The following is a 17519-nucleotide window of genomic DNA, read 5'->3' on the forward strand; positions in this document are numbered from 1 at the left end:
GGCGTAGAGTTTATTTAAAAATTAATTAACAAAAATAGCCTTACAATGGGGCCCATAGAAGACAGAAGACTAAGTTTATAAGTTCCACTGACTTCAATCATAAAGAAACTTGAGAGTAACCAGCAGGAGCTCACTGTAGATTTCTAAGTCCTAGAGGAAAAAACTCAAGCTTTTTTATTATGAATAATATGGTAATTTTATAAAGCTTGGAAAATGAGAACATAAAGTTAAAATAATCCATAATCTAGAGACAGGAACTGACCCAAGTTTTTGAAAAATTACAAATTTCACAAGGTCGCGCTGCCAGGGTGTTGGAAGAGGTGATTCAAGTATAAGGTCCTAAAGCTTAAACTTGATTTGCTTTAAGTTGGGTCTATCTATGCCCAGCAATAATCAATATTGTGGGCTCTTAGAGCTAGTCTGCTTGGGTTTGAATCTCAGTAAAATCATTTCCTACCAAATAACCTTCAGCAAGTTGCTTAAACTTTGCTGTGCTCTAGTTTTCTATTTGCAAAATGGGGATAATACCAACCTCATATGATGACAAAATTTAATTTGGAATATTGTTAAAAACTTAGCTATTATGGTCTTCTCTAAGCACATTTGTATCCACATTTATAAAACTATGTCACTCATTTCATGCATAAATATTTTTCCATGTTTTTGGGTCTTTCAGACAGACCAAGTATTATACTTAATAGATGTGTAACTTAAAGATGTCCTCAGTTGGACATTTGGGGTGTTAGTTTAAAAAGGAACATGCTTAACATCAGATGGCTTTGCCCTTTGAAAGCACTACAGTCATCTTCAAAGTCAAAGACTAAAAACTTTTTTTTTTTTAATTTATTTCTAAGAGAGAGAGGGAGAAAGCATGAGCAGGGGAGGGTCACAGAGAGAGGGAGACACAGAATCTGAAACAGGCTCCAGGCTCTGAGCTGGCTGTCAGCACAGAGCCTGACGCGGGGCTCAAACCCACAAACTGTGAGGTCATGACCTGAGCCAAATTTGGACACCCAACTGACCGAGCCACCCAGGCGCCCCAAAGACTAAAAACCTTTTAAAGCAAGAAGCCAACTGGACACAGATCTCTGACAAATCCAAGATGTCAGTTAAGAGGGCTTGCTGGGGAAACAGGTGCACACTGCCTTCACATGGAACACAAAGTCAATGGAACCCCTTGGAGCTGAACATGGCTGAGACCTCGGGGAGAACAGTGGGGAAGATGTTGGTACTTGGAAGCTTTTAGAGGCACTTTCCCAACATCTTCACTATTGTGCCCAGTGTAATATCAAACAATGAAGATATAGAAGGGGGGGGTGTAATTCCTTTGCCCAAAGTTACTGAGAAACAGAAGTGAAAGTCAAAGACAAGTTTGTAAACCCTAAAGCCTAGGATACTGACTCCCAACCTATGCTAGCTACTTTTGGGTAGTCAGTCCACAATCTAAGCGCAGTTTCCCTAGTGAATAGTGGTGAGGCTTTGGACATGTAACCTAACCTCGGTGCCTGTAAAACTGACATTTCGCTGTGCCTCCAGGGGTGGGACCACCCACATCTTGCATAACCTTTCACGGTGTGGCATGCTACAGCATGTTAGTTCGGAATCATTTTAATAAATGTTTCTCATACACAAAGTATAAAGATTTACAGTTATGTTTAGTGACATAATCTATTTCCAGAGGCCAAAAGTGACTTTTTTTTCCGGCTCATGTTAAGTAGGAAGAGGCCTTGATTTGCTTCCTTTCCCGTAAGTCCTTTTTGTAGTAATTGTATAGAAGTCACACAATAAGTTAGAATTCAAACCACATCCCTCTGGCTTCAACCTTAAGCAATTAGAATTATCTCAACCACTGTATATTTTGTTTTCCTGTTTTGTTTTTTTACATTAAAAGGAGGTCAATAGTAGTGATCATTTTCCTCTTAGGACCCAAAATACCTTTCACCTGGAAGTTGAAATCAGAAGTGTTACCACCGTAGAAGAATCAGGGATGAAAAATGTAAGGCAACAGAGACCCAAATTATCTGAACTTGCTGGCAACAAAGCTTTTCTATGAAGATCACAGTCAAAAGCATGGAGTTTCTTCCTCACAGACCTTAGTTCCTTTAATTAGTGAGAATCAGTTATATTCAAGTATCTACTGTTGAGAATATCATTTATTCTTTAATGCAAGTCTACGCACTATATATTTAAGTAACCTTATCTGTAAAATAGTAAGGCTTAACAACAAATGGCAGACATGTTTTAAAAAAAAAAAAAAGCCTAATTTCTGAGAAACAAGGAATTGCTTAACAAAAAGCCCCTACATTTATAAGGTAGGTCAAGTAGGTGGGGAACCAAATGAATAGCTTTCAATGACCAATGCTACAACAATGTGAACAAAATGTACTATGGGATTACAAACCAGAGTACAAAGTATCTGTGATTTCCTACTGATAATTGAATAAATAGGAGAGAAGAGATAAATCTCCCTTGGAAGAAGATTCCAAATTTATACATCACCCTCAAGGAGCGCATAATTCAACTCCCTACTCCAAAAGTATGGGCTGTGCATAGACTTCCTTCCAGAATGTATAATATGAAGGGAAGGCGGGTGGGAAGTTAACATTACAGTGAAAATGACAAATGCCACCTCAGCCAAGCGATCAAGGTCAGTGCCAACAGTGATAAATCCTTTTGATATTGTAGATATACCCTTTATATGAGGTGATGAAAATGGCAACTTTATCCCTGTGGCCTTTCTCCCCCAAACACAAAACCCTAGTCTAATTATGAGAAATACACTGGACAAAGCCTAGTAGAGGGGCAGCATGTAAAATATTTATCAGGTACTCCTCAAAACTGCCAAGTCCTCAAAACCAAAGTCTGAGAACTCATCAAAGCCAAGAGGAGCCTGGACATGACCACTAAATGTAATATGGTGTCCTGGATGGGATCCTGGAATAGAAAAACGGCATTTGGTCAAAACTTATAAGAATCTGAATGAAGGGGCGCCTGGGTGGCTTAGTCGGTTAAGCGTCCGACTTTCGCTTGGGTCACGATCTCGCGGTTCGTGGGTTCGAGCCCCGCATCGGGCTCTGCGCTGACTGCCGGCTCAGAGCCTGGAGCCTGTTTCAGTCTGTCACTTCCTCTCTCTCTGACCCTCCCCTGCTCATGCTGTGCTCTCTCTCAAGATAAACTCTCTCTCTCCTAGAAATAAATAAAACATTAAAAAAAATTTTTTTTATAAAAAAGAATCTGAATGAATAAACTAGGGACATTAGTTAACAGTAGTATCAGTTGTTGGTTATCCGTAACAGATGTTTCCTCCTAATGTAATATGCTAATAGGAGAAATGGATGAGGAACATATGGCAACTCTAATAGCTTCTCAATTTTCTGTAAATCTAAAATTGGTCTAAAAAATAAAGTTTAAAAATCTTTTAAGTCTACAGATGTATACAGTAATACAGATGTACAGACAGGAGCACCTGGCTGGTTCAGTTGGTACAGCATGCAACTCTTGATCTCAGAGGGAAGTCTGAGCCCCACACTAAGTGTGGAGATTACTTAAAATATTGAGGGGCACCTGAGTGGCTCAGTTGGTTAAGTGTCTGACTCTTGATTCCACTCAGGTCATGATCTCATGGTTCAGGAGATAGAGCCCCACACTGGGCTCTGTGCTGAGAGTGCAGAGGCTGCTTGGAATCCTCTCTCCTGCTCTCTCTGCCCCTCCCCAGCTCATGCTGTGCTCTCTCTCAAGATAAACTTAAAAATAAAATCTGGAAAACAAATGTAGAGGAAAACAGTCTGGAGATATGCTGAACCAGTACTATTTTCAGAGTCCTACCCAGGCTGTAGGAATTGCTTCTGTGGAAGACCTAAATGTATAACACTAGGAACAGAAGATGTATTGGAGGGGAAGGTAAAGAAGAAAATGGGGGCGCCTGGGTGGCTTAGTCGGTTGAGCGTCCGACTTTCGCTTGGGTCACGATCTCGCGGTTCGTGGGTTCGAGCCCCGCGTCAGGCTCTGTGCTGACTGCCAGCTCAGAGCCTGGAGCCTGTTTCAGTCTGTGACTCCCTCTCTCTCTCTGACCTTCCCCTGCTCACGCTGTCTCTCTCTCTCTCTCTCCTAGAAATAAAAAAAAAAAAAAAAAGAAGAAAATGAAAACCAGTTTAGGCTCATCCCTTAATCAGCAGAAAAGTTTTATTTCTGTTAAGGACAAACAATTAAACCACATCCAAGGCCTTAACTTTAACAGACACAAACCAAAGTGGCCATTTAAAGCGTTAGCTATTGAGGTACAATACATACTAGGGCACAATGCTTCGCCATCTGAAGCTTCTATCCAACTTTGCTCGATCGACAGCTGAGCTCTGCTAGTGCCTGGGTGTGGTTGAGGGTGAGAGCGTATCTGCACATCCAAAGGAGAACAGCTGTGTTCCACAAGTACTGAAGCATTTTAGACTGCGTTGTGGGGACAGGTTTCACGCTGAAGGGAAGAGGGGTGAGAAAGCTGCCCCTCCCCTAGGGCATCAGGCTGCCTTGCAGAGCGCCACGGCAGAAAAGCGGACCTCCCCTTGCTCACGCTCAGTGAATTCTCTGCAGACCTTGGCAGCGTCCTGCAAGGAGAAAGGTCATTAATATCCAAGCGGCGGCAGCTCAAAATGAAGTTTCAAGGAGAAAGGAACAGTAAGGTTCAGAGGTCACCCTGATCGGCTTCAAACCTCCCATTGAACTTGAAAACCAGGGTTGACTTAATAAAAAAAATCAGGTGAGGGGAGAGACAGGAACCCACAACACAGACTTGACTTTGGAAGCTTTGACTTCTTTATTACCTCCACCAAATACTCTGGGCTTCTCCCACCTTGTCCCTGGTTTTGACAAGAAAACACCACCACTAGTGCTCTTTTCCTCAAAGAAAAACAAGATAAAAAATGGATCCTCTCTCCCACATAAGGGAGCAGAAAAGTTCCCGTAACTCGAAAATTCCAAGTAGACACAAATTTCTTTCAAGTGAACATTTCATAAAATAGCCTGGTTTTCCAGGTGCAAATGATGAATTCTTACTGATGGGAGTGACATGTGTTACTAGTTCTAAGGCCTAGATTACAAAGATTGGAAAGAGAAAATTGATGCCAATGTAGTTATTTACCAAATTCTACGGTTTAAAAGACTTGGCATAGTAAATGTCAATCACTGTTTAAACTGTAAAACAATCCAGTGAAGAGACAGCTCCACAAACCATATCCAACACGACCTTTAAGAGGACAGAACGAACAGTCCCGGAACATCAGCCCCCAAGGTCTAAAGCCAATCAACTCCGGGAGTTTGGCCTTTAAATGGCATCGACCACACCCAGAGTTTTGCTCCTACTTCAGAACAACTTGTAAGAACTAGAGGGGATTCTAGATTGACATCTACCTATTTTGTTCTCTATCAGAATTTGGAATATACTGATATTCCAGATGTTCCTTCCCCAAACTGACTTCCCTGGAGGGCCCATGATGATGAACGTTACAGATGTGTGTCTAAAGAAACAGCCATCCCCTCCAGACAACGAGCTAGGACCTCAATTCCTTCACATTCACAATTCTCGGATTAGGCTTATGTACTTTCTTAACAGTTTAGCAGTATTTTACTGTACAGTTTAGACAACCTAAAACAGCTTTAATCACATACACCAGCAGCCTTATTTAGGATAAGAATTTTCACTAAGATATTAGTTTATATTCCATTTAATTTTAAATGAGATTCGAAACAGTTTTTATTGTTTTAAAACAAAGTTTTACCTTCCCCATACCTCACAAATCCTACTAAAACTAACAGTTGTAAGTCTCCTCTGGGACGCACATTTTATGGTGCTCTTGGTGTTTGATAGGATAGTAAGTACCTTAGACCTTAGTAGAAGGACCAGTCTTTCCCCCAAATGGGCCATAAGCAGAAGTTCTGCCTCTGTTTTAATGCTGTCCCAAAAGTAAATTTGGACTCTGCAAATCCCCCTCAATTTTGCATTTCTGGATCTAGTTCTCATTCCTTATTACTGTTCCCATATAGCCCTGTAAATCCCAGAGTTAGCAAACTCGAGAAAGTGACCCTCCCACCTGGTGGCATAATCTGGTCCACTAGCACCTTCAGGTCATGAGGTTTACAATGTTCCAAAGTCAGGTCTTTTATAGAGAAAGGTAGTATAACAGTGGCTAATGCTTTTAACTCGTTAAAAGCATTCTCTAAAAGCTGGAAGTCACTTAGAATAGCATCTAGCACACAGGTCGGCAAAGTGAAGCCTACTGCCTGTTTTTACGAATGAAGTTTTAGTAGAATATGGCCGCACATTCACTGAGATGCGATCTCTGGGCTGCTCTGCAGCCATCACAGCAAAACTGGACATGAGCATCCCTCCTTTGATTGCACGTCACCTTACTGCGCTTCTCGGATACGCATTTTTACAAAGCAGAAGTCTGTGGCAACCCTGCATTTAGCAAGTCTCTTGGTGCCATTTTTCAACAGCATTCGTTGGCTTTGTGCTTCTGTGTCCCATTTTGGTAACTCTTGCAACATTTCAAAACTTTTTTAATTGTATTTGTTATGACGATCTGTGATTGGGGATTTTGACGTCACTGATGCAATTGTTATAGGGTGCTATCAACCACGCCCATACAAGACAGCAACCCTAATATAAACCTGTGTGTATTCTCCCAGCTCCGGTGGCCACTTTCCCCTTGTGTCTCTCTACCCTCAGGCTTCCCTATTCCGAGACAATATTGAAATTAGGCCAATCAATAACCCTACAGTCACCTCTATGTGTTCAAGTGAAAGGAAGAGTTCCACGTCTCTCACTTCAAATCAAAAGCTAGAAATGATTAGGCTTAGTGAGGAAAGCATGTCGAAAGCTGAGACGGACTGAAAGCTACATCTCTTGTGCCCAACAGTTAGCTCCATTGTGAACGCAAAGGAAAAGTTCTTGAAGGAAATTAAAACTGCTACTCCACCGAACACATGGATGGTAAGAAAGCAAAACAGCCTTATTCCTGGTATCGAGAAAGTCTGAGTCGTCTGGAAAGAAAACCAAACCAGCTATAACATTCCCATAGACCAAAGCCAATGAAGAGCAAGGCCCTAAGTCTCTTCAGTTCTGCGAGGGCTGAGGGAGGGGAGGAAGCTGAAGAAGAAAAGTTTGAAGCTAGCAGACACTGACTTAGTAAGCACGATGAGGAAGGCGCCTCCGTAACATCACAGTGCCCGGCAAAGCACGTTATCCAGAAGATCAGCTAGGATCGTTAACGATGGTGGCTACACTGAGCAACAGATTTTCAACACAGAGCACACAGGCTTCTATTGGAAGAAGATAGCAGTTAGGACTTTCTTAGCAAAAGTAGTCAATAGTTGTCTTCAAAGCTTCAAAGGACAGGTTCTCTTGTTAGGGGCTAACGCAGCTGGTGGTTGAAGTGAAGCCAGTGTTCATTTACCATGCTGAAAATCCTAGGGCTCTTAAGAAGTATGTTGCATCTGGGGCGCCTGGGTGGCTTAGTCGGTTAAGCGACCGACTTTCACTTAGGTCATGATCTCGCGGTTCGTGGGTTCGGGCCCCGCATCGGGCTCTGTGCTGACTGCCAGCTCAGAGCCTGGAGCCTGTTTCAGTCTGTGACTCCCTCTCTCTCTCTGACCTTCCCCTGCTCACGCTGTCTCTCTCTCTCTCCTAGAAATAAATAAAACATTAAAAAAAAAAAAAAGAAGTATGTTGCATCTACTCTGTGCTCTGTAACTGGAAAAACACAAAGCCTGGATGACAGCATATCTGTTTACAAATGGCTTACTAAATATTTTAAGCCCACTACTGCTAAGACCTACTGCTCTGAAAAAAAGATTTCTTTCAAAATATGATTGCTCACTGACAAAGCACCTGGTCAGCCAGAAGCTCTGATGGAGATGTACGATGACACTAATGTTGTTTTCATGCCTGCTAACAAAATGTCCATTCTGTAGCCCCATGAATTAAGGAGTCATTTCAACTTACAAGTCTTATTATTTAAGAAATACATTTTGTGAGGCTTATAAGCTGTCATAGATACAGATTCCTCCAAAGGAGCTGGGTAATAAATTGAAAACCTCCTGGAAAGGATGCACCATTCTAGATGGCATTAAGGACATTCCTGATTCATGGGAAGAGATCTAATGTCAACATGAACAAGAGTTTGGAAGAGTGGATTCCAACCCTCATGGCTGACCTTGAGGGGCTCGAGATGCAGTGGAGGAAGTAACTGCAGATGCAGTGGAAACAGCAAGGGAACAAGAAAGCGAAGTGGAGCCTGAGGCTGTGATGGAGTTGCTGCAACCCGAGGATGAGCAATTTCTTAAGATGAGGTCTACTCCTGGTAAAGATGTTGTGAAGATTGTTGAAATGACAAAAGGATTTAGAACATCACATAAACTAAGTTGACAAAGCAGTGTCAGGGTTTGAGAGGATGGACTCCCAACTTTAAAAGAAGTTCTATTGTGGGTGAATTTCTATTAAAAGCATCACAGGCTACAGGGAAATTGTTTGTAAAAGGAAGACTCAATGGATACTCATTGTTGTCTTATTTTAAGAAATCGCCCAGCTACCCTAACCTTCAGCAACTGACATCCAGATCGGTCAGCAGCCATCAAGATCAAGGCAATACCTCTGCTAGCAAAAACAGGTCAACTCACAGAAAGCTCAGATGATGGTAGGCATTTTTTAGAAGTATTTTTCATTAAAGTATGTACACTGTTTCAGACATAATGTGATTGTACACTTAATAAACCACACTACAGTTACAAGTTACACTAGAACACAACTTTTATATAAGGGGGGAAACTCAGAATTTCATTTGACTTACCTCATTGCAATATTCCCTTTATTGCAATGGTCTGGAACAGAACCCACAATATCCCTGAAGTATGCCCGTACTTGCAACAGAGCCAAATGCCACACAAAGCCGAAAATATTTTCTACCTGGCTCTTTACAAGAAGTTTACCAGCCCTTCATCTGCACACAGCAAGCACTCAGAAAACAGTAGTTATTAGTACAAATGAAGTATTTTTCCCTTAACAGCACTTTTTATTTTGTCACAGCGAAGCAACTTTACTTTATAACAGTAAGTTGATTCAATTCCAGAGACTTGTTTTCTGGGTGAAGGGGCCTAGGGTAGCCCTTCAGCCCTTGTCCAGAATTAAGAGGTTTCTGTAGTCATATATGGCAGGATAGCGATCCTAGATCTTAAGTTCTTAATGAGGCAAGTTTTGAATCTGCTTCTCTCGTCCTGTCACAGTGGACCAAGGGAGAAGAAAAAAATGGAAGCTGACTGCCTCACCAGAATCCATAGTACACTACCTGTACAACTGACCCATATCCAGCAGTTTGACAGGCATTAGGAAAGGCTCGGGTTGCTGTTCCTTGAGTCGTTAGCTATGATGGAATTTGACAAGAGAACAATGGTCACCTTAATCCCACGGGGAAGTTAAGTAACAGCTTTCATGCTAATTCTAACCGTAGGCTAAAGTCAGCACAAGAGACAGATTAGTCAGGATGCTCTGAAGGATCCTGTTTAAAACCATTTCTTATAAAAGAAGGTAGACAGGCTCAGTAACATAATCCTTAAACCCTACAGGCTGCTATTAACCCAAGTGGATGCTACTGGCTGCATTGAAAAAGTATTAGCACTTTAGATAATATAGTTAAAGAGGCGCGGGCCCCAGTCGAAGATGGGTTCTGAAGATTACCTGCAGCAGGGAGTCCTCTGAGCTGGTGCCATGGTTTACCGGAAAAGGCATTCGTCCATCTGCAACAAAGAAGCCCGGCATGTCAGTTTCCCTGCATATTTTCTGGCTACAGTGTTCACCCAGCCTAAACGGAAGTTTCAGATCCAAATACCACCATCACTCCCACAAAGGCAGGCTGGACAGAAGCAATGGGCTGGAAAAGAAGTTTCAAATGCTCCTAGATATCCAACCCGAGCAATTCTAATTCACAAGCAACAGATCCACACAAGCCCAATGCAGCCTTCCTAACAGAGAGGCCCATGCCCCATCTCCTGGCAGCAGCCCAGAGCAAAAGCCAAATGCTGCCTCTGAGGGACAGGGAGGGCGGAGAGCAGAAGGAATCCCTGGGATTGCACTGCCCCTCAATGACCACCAACCGGCCCCACGTCTGCTTTGCTTTTACTTGCTGGTAGGTGGTTCCTGACTTGAGACAACATGGCTACAAGTCTTCCCCCGTTAATTCAAGGGGGTGAGGGGCTTTCACAAGATGGATAAGCTTTCTTACTGCCGTGGACCAGCTAAGGGAAATGATACCCCTAAACATCCAAACTCTTTCCATACAAACAAGATCACAAGCATTTATACTTTTCCAGAAGCATTCCTTGTCAGGTTGCCACTGGCACCCCTACACCGGACATGCTGTACTGGAAGCTGGGAAGAGGAGTCTGACGTGAATGCCCTGATCTGGCACCGATTTCTTTACCGGTATGTGACTAAAGCCATTCCTTCTGTAGGTCACTGGGTAAGGGAAGTGCTCTGGGTAGGATACAGGAGTAAGTGCCCCCGTGAGAACACCTTGTTGTTTTGGCTTCCTAAACCAAGACACACTTCATAAACATACACAAAGTGCCACAAAGTCACACACCAATCCCGTAATAGATGGAACTCCTCTGAAAGAGTGCATGAAACTATACTGGGTTCCCCCAAATGGACAAACTTACCAAGTTCATAGAGATGGCCATCCACGTTGTTAAAGAGAATAAAATGAAAATTCACTTTGTCATCTACCTAAAGAGTCAAGAAATATTTTTGAAGATGAGTATTTATTGTAATACACATTGCATCAAAATATTTTTTCTTCAGCTTTACTGAGATATAATTGACCTAATATCGTTTAAGTTCAAAGTGTATAACGTGTTGATTTAATACACATATTCTGCAAGGATTTTAAAATCAGAGCTTAATTTGTTAAGTATAATGTGCTTGAACTGGTTTGCTTATGTACTACTTTAAACTAGTGTAGCGAACACGTATGACCTATGTAATAGACAATATTAGAAGACTCTTTTAATACCTTAGCTATGAAGGTAGATATAGCATAACTATCAGAACTCTTAGGACTTTTTACCAAGAAAGAAATTCAGGCTTAGGTAGGGTAAGTATGTCACTGAAGGCAAGACTAGAAAGTGGCAGGGTCAACTATAGTCATAAAGGCACTGATAACCAATGTAAATCTAATTAACACCTGACTGGAGGCCTCTGTTCAGATGAATGGTATATTTAAGCCTTCTAGAAACCATCAGTCCTAGCTAGTAACCTTACCCTTGGCCAACAGTCTGTGAGACAAGTATGGGAAATGCTCAATTTCCAGGAGGGGTGATACTCTCTTAGAATCATTTGGATCTAAACAAAAAAGCCATCAGTTTGAATTTACTCAAGACTATTTTACTGCCAATTCGATTTCTGGAGAGCTACACCTTTATGAACAGGTATAGTCAAAGCATTATTCTGGTAGAATCTTCTGGCGTTAATGGGCCTAGCTGGCCATGGGTGGGAACATTTGCAGTGTTCAGGTAAGAGGTTCTTGTTCATATTTCAGGGGAAACACAGATGGCCCCTGGGCAGCCTAGCCCTGATTCACATTTGCATGTATTTACCCGACATTGGCCTTCCTGGGCCACAGCATCATGGGCTGCCTGAATGGCCTGCAGGAAAAGAGAAAATAATTAGCACCAAAACCTCTGTAGGAATTGAAAACTGATGATCTAGGGGTTGTTTTCCTACCTCATTCTTCTCAAAGCATTTTGCTCTGTCTTCAGGGGACAGCTTCTCCGTTTCAGAAAGAAACTGTTTCAGGACGGATCCATCCTCTTTGGGGGAAAAAAAAAACAGTATAGTAGTGTAGACAAGACAGTGCAAATGGGTGCACATTTGCTGCCAACTTCAGCTGTCACGCAGCCAGCCATGCTCAGTGACTTGACTCTTTACTGTGGTCTCGGAGAGGGTGGAAGAGCCGTCCCTTCTCCCTCACCCGCCTTTGGCATCCACCTCTTTGTACTGCATTCAAGTCAAAGAACTCTCCTCTCCTCCAGGGTGCCAAGCCCTCTCCTGCACCCACTCCCTGCTAGCCCGCCCTCCTTTCCCTCCCACCTCACACCCCCCTCTCGTCTCCGTTACAGCGGCTATACGTTTGTAACATGTATTTGTGAGATGGGTCATCCCATAAAGGCAGGAGCTGTCGGGCTTGTGTGTCACTGGTACCCACAGCACCTGGCAGCACACAGTCCCACCTGGTACAACTACATTCTAGTCTAGTCCACAGTTCTCAAATCCAGAGGTTTTACTTCAGGGTAGAAAATGCAATCTCCATAGTATGGTTATCCAGATAGGCATTAACTTAAGGATCTTTTTTTAAACAATTTTTTAAGTAGGATTCACGCCCTATGCAGAGCTTGAACTCACAACCCTGAGATCAAGACCTGAGCTGAGGCCAGGAGTCGGGCGCTCAACCAACTGAGCCACCCAGGGGCCCCAACTTAAGGATCTTAAGAAGAAATGGAAAGAGCCTGATAGTCTGGTCCAGAGACAAAGAACCGGCTGATGGTTTGGTAAAAGCGTTTTGTCACTACTCAATATGGTAAATCTAGGAGACACTGAATACATAGCTAGAGTAAGAGCAAGATATTATTCAAAAGACTGCATTTGAACTGTCAGCTCTAAACTAAAACACATTTGTTTAAATGAAGACCATTTAAAACTTGGAAGTGATAGGAATCCTCTTTTTTTTTTTTTAATTGATTTTTATTTCTGAGAGAGAGAGAGAGAGAGAGAGAGAGCGTGAGCAGGGGAGGGTCAGAGATAGAGGGAGACACAGAATCTGAAACAGGCTCTAGGCTCTGAGCTAGCTGTCAGCACAGGGCCTGACATGGGGCTCAAACCCACAAACTATGAGATCATGACCTGAGCCAAAGTCAGATGCTTAACCGACTGAGCCACCCAGGCGCCCCAGGAATCCTCTTAACTTTATGAGGGCTAGGATTCAGATTACATCATGATCGCGGTTGCAAAGAATTACAGTATCCCTCTGACCTCCAGAGCACGGTACTCTAAAGGGAGACTTGCTGCAGAAGAAATAAAGGATCAAGCTACAATACTCTTTAATATGGCAAGTCAATACTCAAAAAAGTTAAATTCCAGAAGATTTGGATTCTTATGGCCAAACAAGTTGTTGTTGTTGTTGCTGTTAATTTCAAAAGCACCTGGGTGGCTCAGTCGATTAAGCATCCCACTTCGGCTCAGATCATGATCTCACGGTTTGTGGGTTTGACCCCACGTCAAGCTCTGTGCTGACAGCTAGCTCAAAGCGTGGAGTCTGTTTCAGATTCTGTATCTCCCTCTCTCTCTGACCCTCGTCTGCTCATGCAGTCTTTTCTCTCAGAAAAAAATTGGGGGAAAAAAAAAACATCAAAAGCATACTAGCAGTAATCTTGGTCACACTTACCTTGTTTCAAGAAAAAAGTATTTGACCTGCTACAAGCAACACCGTGGACTGTATTAGCTGAAATTATTTAATTCTTAGCCATTCCCGTCCATGGTCTAAATCAGGAGCTGGCAAACTACTGTACCTATCTTCGTATTATTGGAAAACAGCCACATCCGTTGGCTTACATCTGGTCTATGGCTGCTTTTGAACTACACAGACAGGAGACCAATGGCCCTCAAAAACCTAAAAGACCTACTCTTATCTTTTAAGAAAGTTTGTTGACCCTTGGCCAGTATCATACATTACGCCACGTACCTTAACATAGCTCAGTGCTATTGATTGTGCTTTGGACAAACTTCAGGGCGGAGACTCCATTCTCCTATATCCTCCCCACCATTCACTGGAGAGGAGCTAAAACCTCCAAACATGACTTTGTCCACAGCTGGATCCTCCAAGGTTTTGAGCTGCTGCTAGCTTCCCTGAAGTAACTTTCACATCTTTGTCCAGCTGTTCTAGGCTATTTTGGCTCCCCTGTTGCTTAAGAGACCCAGAACCAGTAGAGATAAGTTCTAGGTGTTAGTATCTTATGGCTTATCATCTCCAATTCCTCTGAATTGTTGAGACCTGAAGAGGGGCACACGAGAATCACAACCACTGGCTGTCTGCAAATCGAAGAGCAGAGGCAGTACAAAACTGTGTCGCACTCCCTTTTCCCCTCTAGGTGAAGAAGCTAGACCAGGCTTCTTGGAAAAGGAGTTTCCTTCCCTCAAGAGAGAATCAATGTTAATTTGCCTACTGATTATAACTAGAGAAGTAGGTTTCAAAACAATTTAAGGCAAAGACATTGCAGGTAAGACCCCTGGGGGCTTTGGAACGACAAGTTATGGTGAACTAGAGGTCAACTCCAGGAGGACTACCCTCAACACCCACTTACCAAACTCAAGTTTGTCCTGGTTATTGGCCACTGCATGTATGAGTCCGACGGTACCGCAGGAGTTCCCGATGGTCTGCTTCATGAAGTACACCTTAGGACTCACTTCCTGTCCCTTCAGTTCTTCGATCTGTTTTTTCCTGAAGTTCTCATGCTGTGAATATAAGAAACATTTTTGTATCTCAAAATGAAAATGCAAAGAACTAACAGATGGCAGCACAGAGAGTTCTACCACCTAAATGGAAACCCAAGTGGGATGTGTGAGCGGGAGCCTCGGTCCTAGGTGTTGGCCAGTGCCCAGAGAATGGCCTGTCTGCCTCCCACACCCACGTCAGCCAGCCCGTGGGGTTCGGAGAGGCTCTGAGACTCCACCCTAATGCTGCAGTGCAGTAATGGCCTTGGACATTGCCCAAGGATTGGTCTAGACACCACTGCAACCTTTTAGCTTGAATGGGTGGTCTTGAAGAAAAACACACAAGTTCAGTATTTTCTTCCTTAAACACCACTAATAACTATATTTCACCTAAGATCCCAATCAAGCTTTGGTCAGTTTTAACGTCCAATAAACACACCAGCCAGTCTGTATCTTAGTATTCTTTGAAGTTCTATTGTGTCTGAATGTACTTCAAAAACAAATGCAAAACAAGACTTAACTGCTGAAAGGAGCAATTTTTTAAAAATTACTCCCTCATTCTTTTGAAAGGAAAGACAACTGGTCTAGGGTTCTGGGCTGTGACTTCACAAAATCTTCTCATCCTACAAGAGCAAGATATGACACTTGTTTGTCCTTGCAAACTACAGTTTGAGAACAGATTAACAATGTGGGGTGGGGGCGCTCATAAGAAATCAACAGATGAGGAAGACTAGAGATAGTTGCCCTCCAAGAATCCATTTGCTCTTTGGACAGTAATTTAGTGGGCTTGTCTGGACCTTTTGTTAATGAATTTTAGACCTTAAAAGTAGGACTTCTCAGTTAAAAGCAAGGTGCCAATGGTACAGAAACACTAATTTCCCATAACCAGTTTAATTTAGACACGATATCAGATTTCTAATTCCAATTGCCTTTCATTACTGTACACATACCTGAAGCTTAAGCCTGCTCAAGGACACACACCACCAGAGAAATAAGAGGTCTTGTTCCACCACCGATTTAAGCTCCAACTAATAGAAAGTTCTAGCATCAAAGATCTACCTCATCTTTGCAACATGTTACTCATGGACTTAAGGGTTTTCACTTTTCTAGGTTAAGGTCTTTTTAATTGGATAACACCATTCTTTAGCTGTTTGAGCTCTTGCATAGAGATACGTCTGCAAATATTGCATTATCACTTAAAAACTAATGTTTCAGAGGTGGTCCAGTTAGGATTTCATAATCGTCTCTTAGACAAAAGCAGATGCTTTCTAAATTAACATCGGCTTGTTTAGAAGTCAACATGGAAACTTCAGCTTTTCTTTTAATTTATTTCAGTATTTAGCCTAGTTGGTGTTTTGTGTCATGGAACAGGTGCTCAATAAATCTGACTGCCCCAGCTGGAGCTGAAAGAGTATGAAGTATCGAGCTTGTCCAAACCAGAACAGTTCTTTAACAAGAGCCGCTTGATCCTGCAAAAAGCAAGCAGTGGGCTTTTGAAAGACAAACACGATGCACCACTGCCTCCCAGAGGCCTTGCCTGTGATGCTGCTCAAAACCTCCGAGTCATCATGGTTCCTCTAATAAGAGAGCTCCTCGGAGAAGCTCAAAGGAGAGAGGAGATGGTGTTTGATTCAGTCAATAGGGAAGCTAATTTGACTTGCAATTATTTAGCAGCCCTGTTCTACCCAACAATAAATAGCATGTCAGTGGGATTACCCTAATAGTTTTAATAAGGGTTTTTAACTCAAATTACTATGCCCATTTACTAGGAGGAACGCCTGGAACTTCCCATAGGGCTTTAATAATTTATGCTGAGGATGCTTCTAGAATAGCCGGCCTTAGCATGGTGCTTCAGTTAAGCTTACTGTGTTTGGAATGATGCCCCAAATGCTAATGTCCCAAGTTGTTAATGCAGATTTCACCACTCCCGAGAATCAGGGGTCAAGTGACACAATAGGAGATAGACAATGCCATGCCAATTAGTGGGATTTCATACATCGCAAGACAACAATGATCCCAGCTACCTTTTTATATCTGATGCTCAGTCTTTGAGGTACATACATCCATGCACACTTGTAGGAGGAAGACCATCTAAAGGGAAATGAAAACGTGTTTCCAAGACTGCTCTAATACCCACCTATTGCATTTAGCTACAAGGTCAGAGAGGAAAGAGGATAAAGAGGCGTGGAAGGAGGTCCCCACACAGGAACCATACACAAATGATCAAGTTTTTGTTGTTGTTGTTGTTTTTAAGTATATTGGGGAGGTTAAAAACCAAGTGTGCATGTTGTAGGGAGTGGAGGGATGGGAAGAAACAGGAGTCCACTGGAGACCCAAGAGTAGGGATTCAAGAACCTATTTTGTTCTCCCGTGGTCTAGGCAGGCCCACCCCCCTCCATTTTACTGCGAGCTGGGAGTCTGAGAACCAAACAATAAACTGACAAGTCACAGCCCTTAAAGGGAAACAACCAGCCATTCCTTGGAGTGGAAGGCTCTGAAAAGCGTAGGTTCAAGCTAACTTATGAGTAGGATGAGCTCTTTCTCTGGACTGGATAACTGACAGAATGGAACGGAGATGCTGCTTCTCTTTGAAATTTAAGGCAGTGCTGAATGGACCAGCGAGGAGCCAATAAATTCTGTAACAGCCAATGAGTAGGGAGCATGACAGGGCGGGCTTCTCACCNCAGCCACCCCCAGACCCCGGTGCAGGGGCGGAGGGAGGGCGCCCGGACTGCGCCCCAGCCCGGCCGCCTGTGGAGCGCGCAGGACGCCGCCGGGTGCCTCCGCCTCGGCGCTCCCGGGAGAAGGGGACAGAGGCAGCGCGAGACGCCACTCACTTTGTTCAGCATCTGAAAGGCAAATGCAAAGAAAAAATGCAAAAATAAAGCCAGTCATCGATGCAGCTACCTGGCGAGGGCGGACCCTCGGCCCTGCGCTCCCCGGACAACGGTGCACCTGACGCTCACCTCGGGGTTAATCTCCATCGGCTTGA

General features: G+C 43.1%; 1 protein-coding gene across 1 annotated transcript; it reads right to left on the minus strand.

The window, feature by feature from the left end:
- Positions 1 to 4164: 4164 nt before the first annotated feature.
- On the minus strand, positions 4165 to 16594 carry UCHL1 (ubiquitin C-terminal hydrolase L1). The gene is made up of 7 exons (XM_077758872.1): positions 16589 to 16594; positions 14398 to 14548; positions 11765 to 11850; positions 11638 to 11685; positions 10702 to 10768; positions 9722 to 9780; positions 4165 to 4598 (listed from the first exon to the last, which is right to left on the minus strand). The coding sequence occupies exons 1-7, from the start codon at positions 16592 to 16594 to the stop codon at positions 4512 to 4514; spliced, it is 504 nt and encodes a 167-aa protein (XP_077614998.1). The 3' UTR covers positions 4165 to 4511.
- Between the last annotated feature and the right edge of the window lie 925 nt (positions 16595 to 17519).

The sequence above is a fragment of the Crocuta crocuta genome, unplaced genomic scaffold (genome assembly GCF_008692635.1).
Source record: "Crocuta crocuta isolate KB4526 unplaced genomic scaffold, BGI_CrCroc_1.0 scaffold223, whole genome shotgun sequence".
NCBI lineage: Eukaryota > Metazoa > Chordata > Mammalia > Carnivora > Hyaenidae > Crocuta > Crocuta crocuta.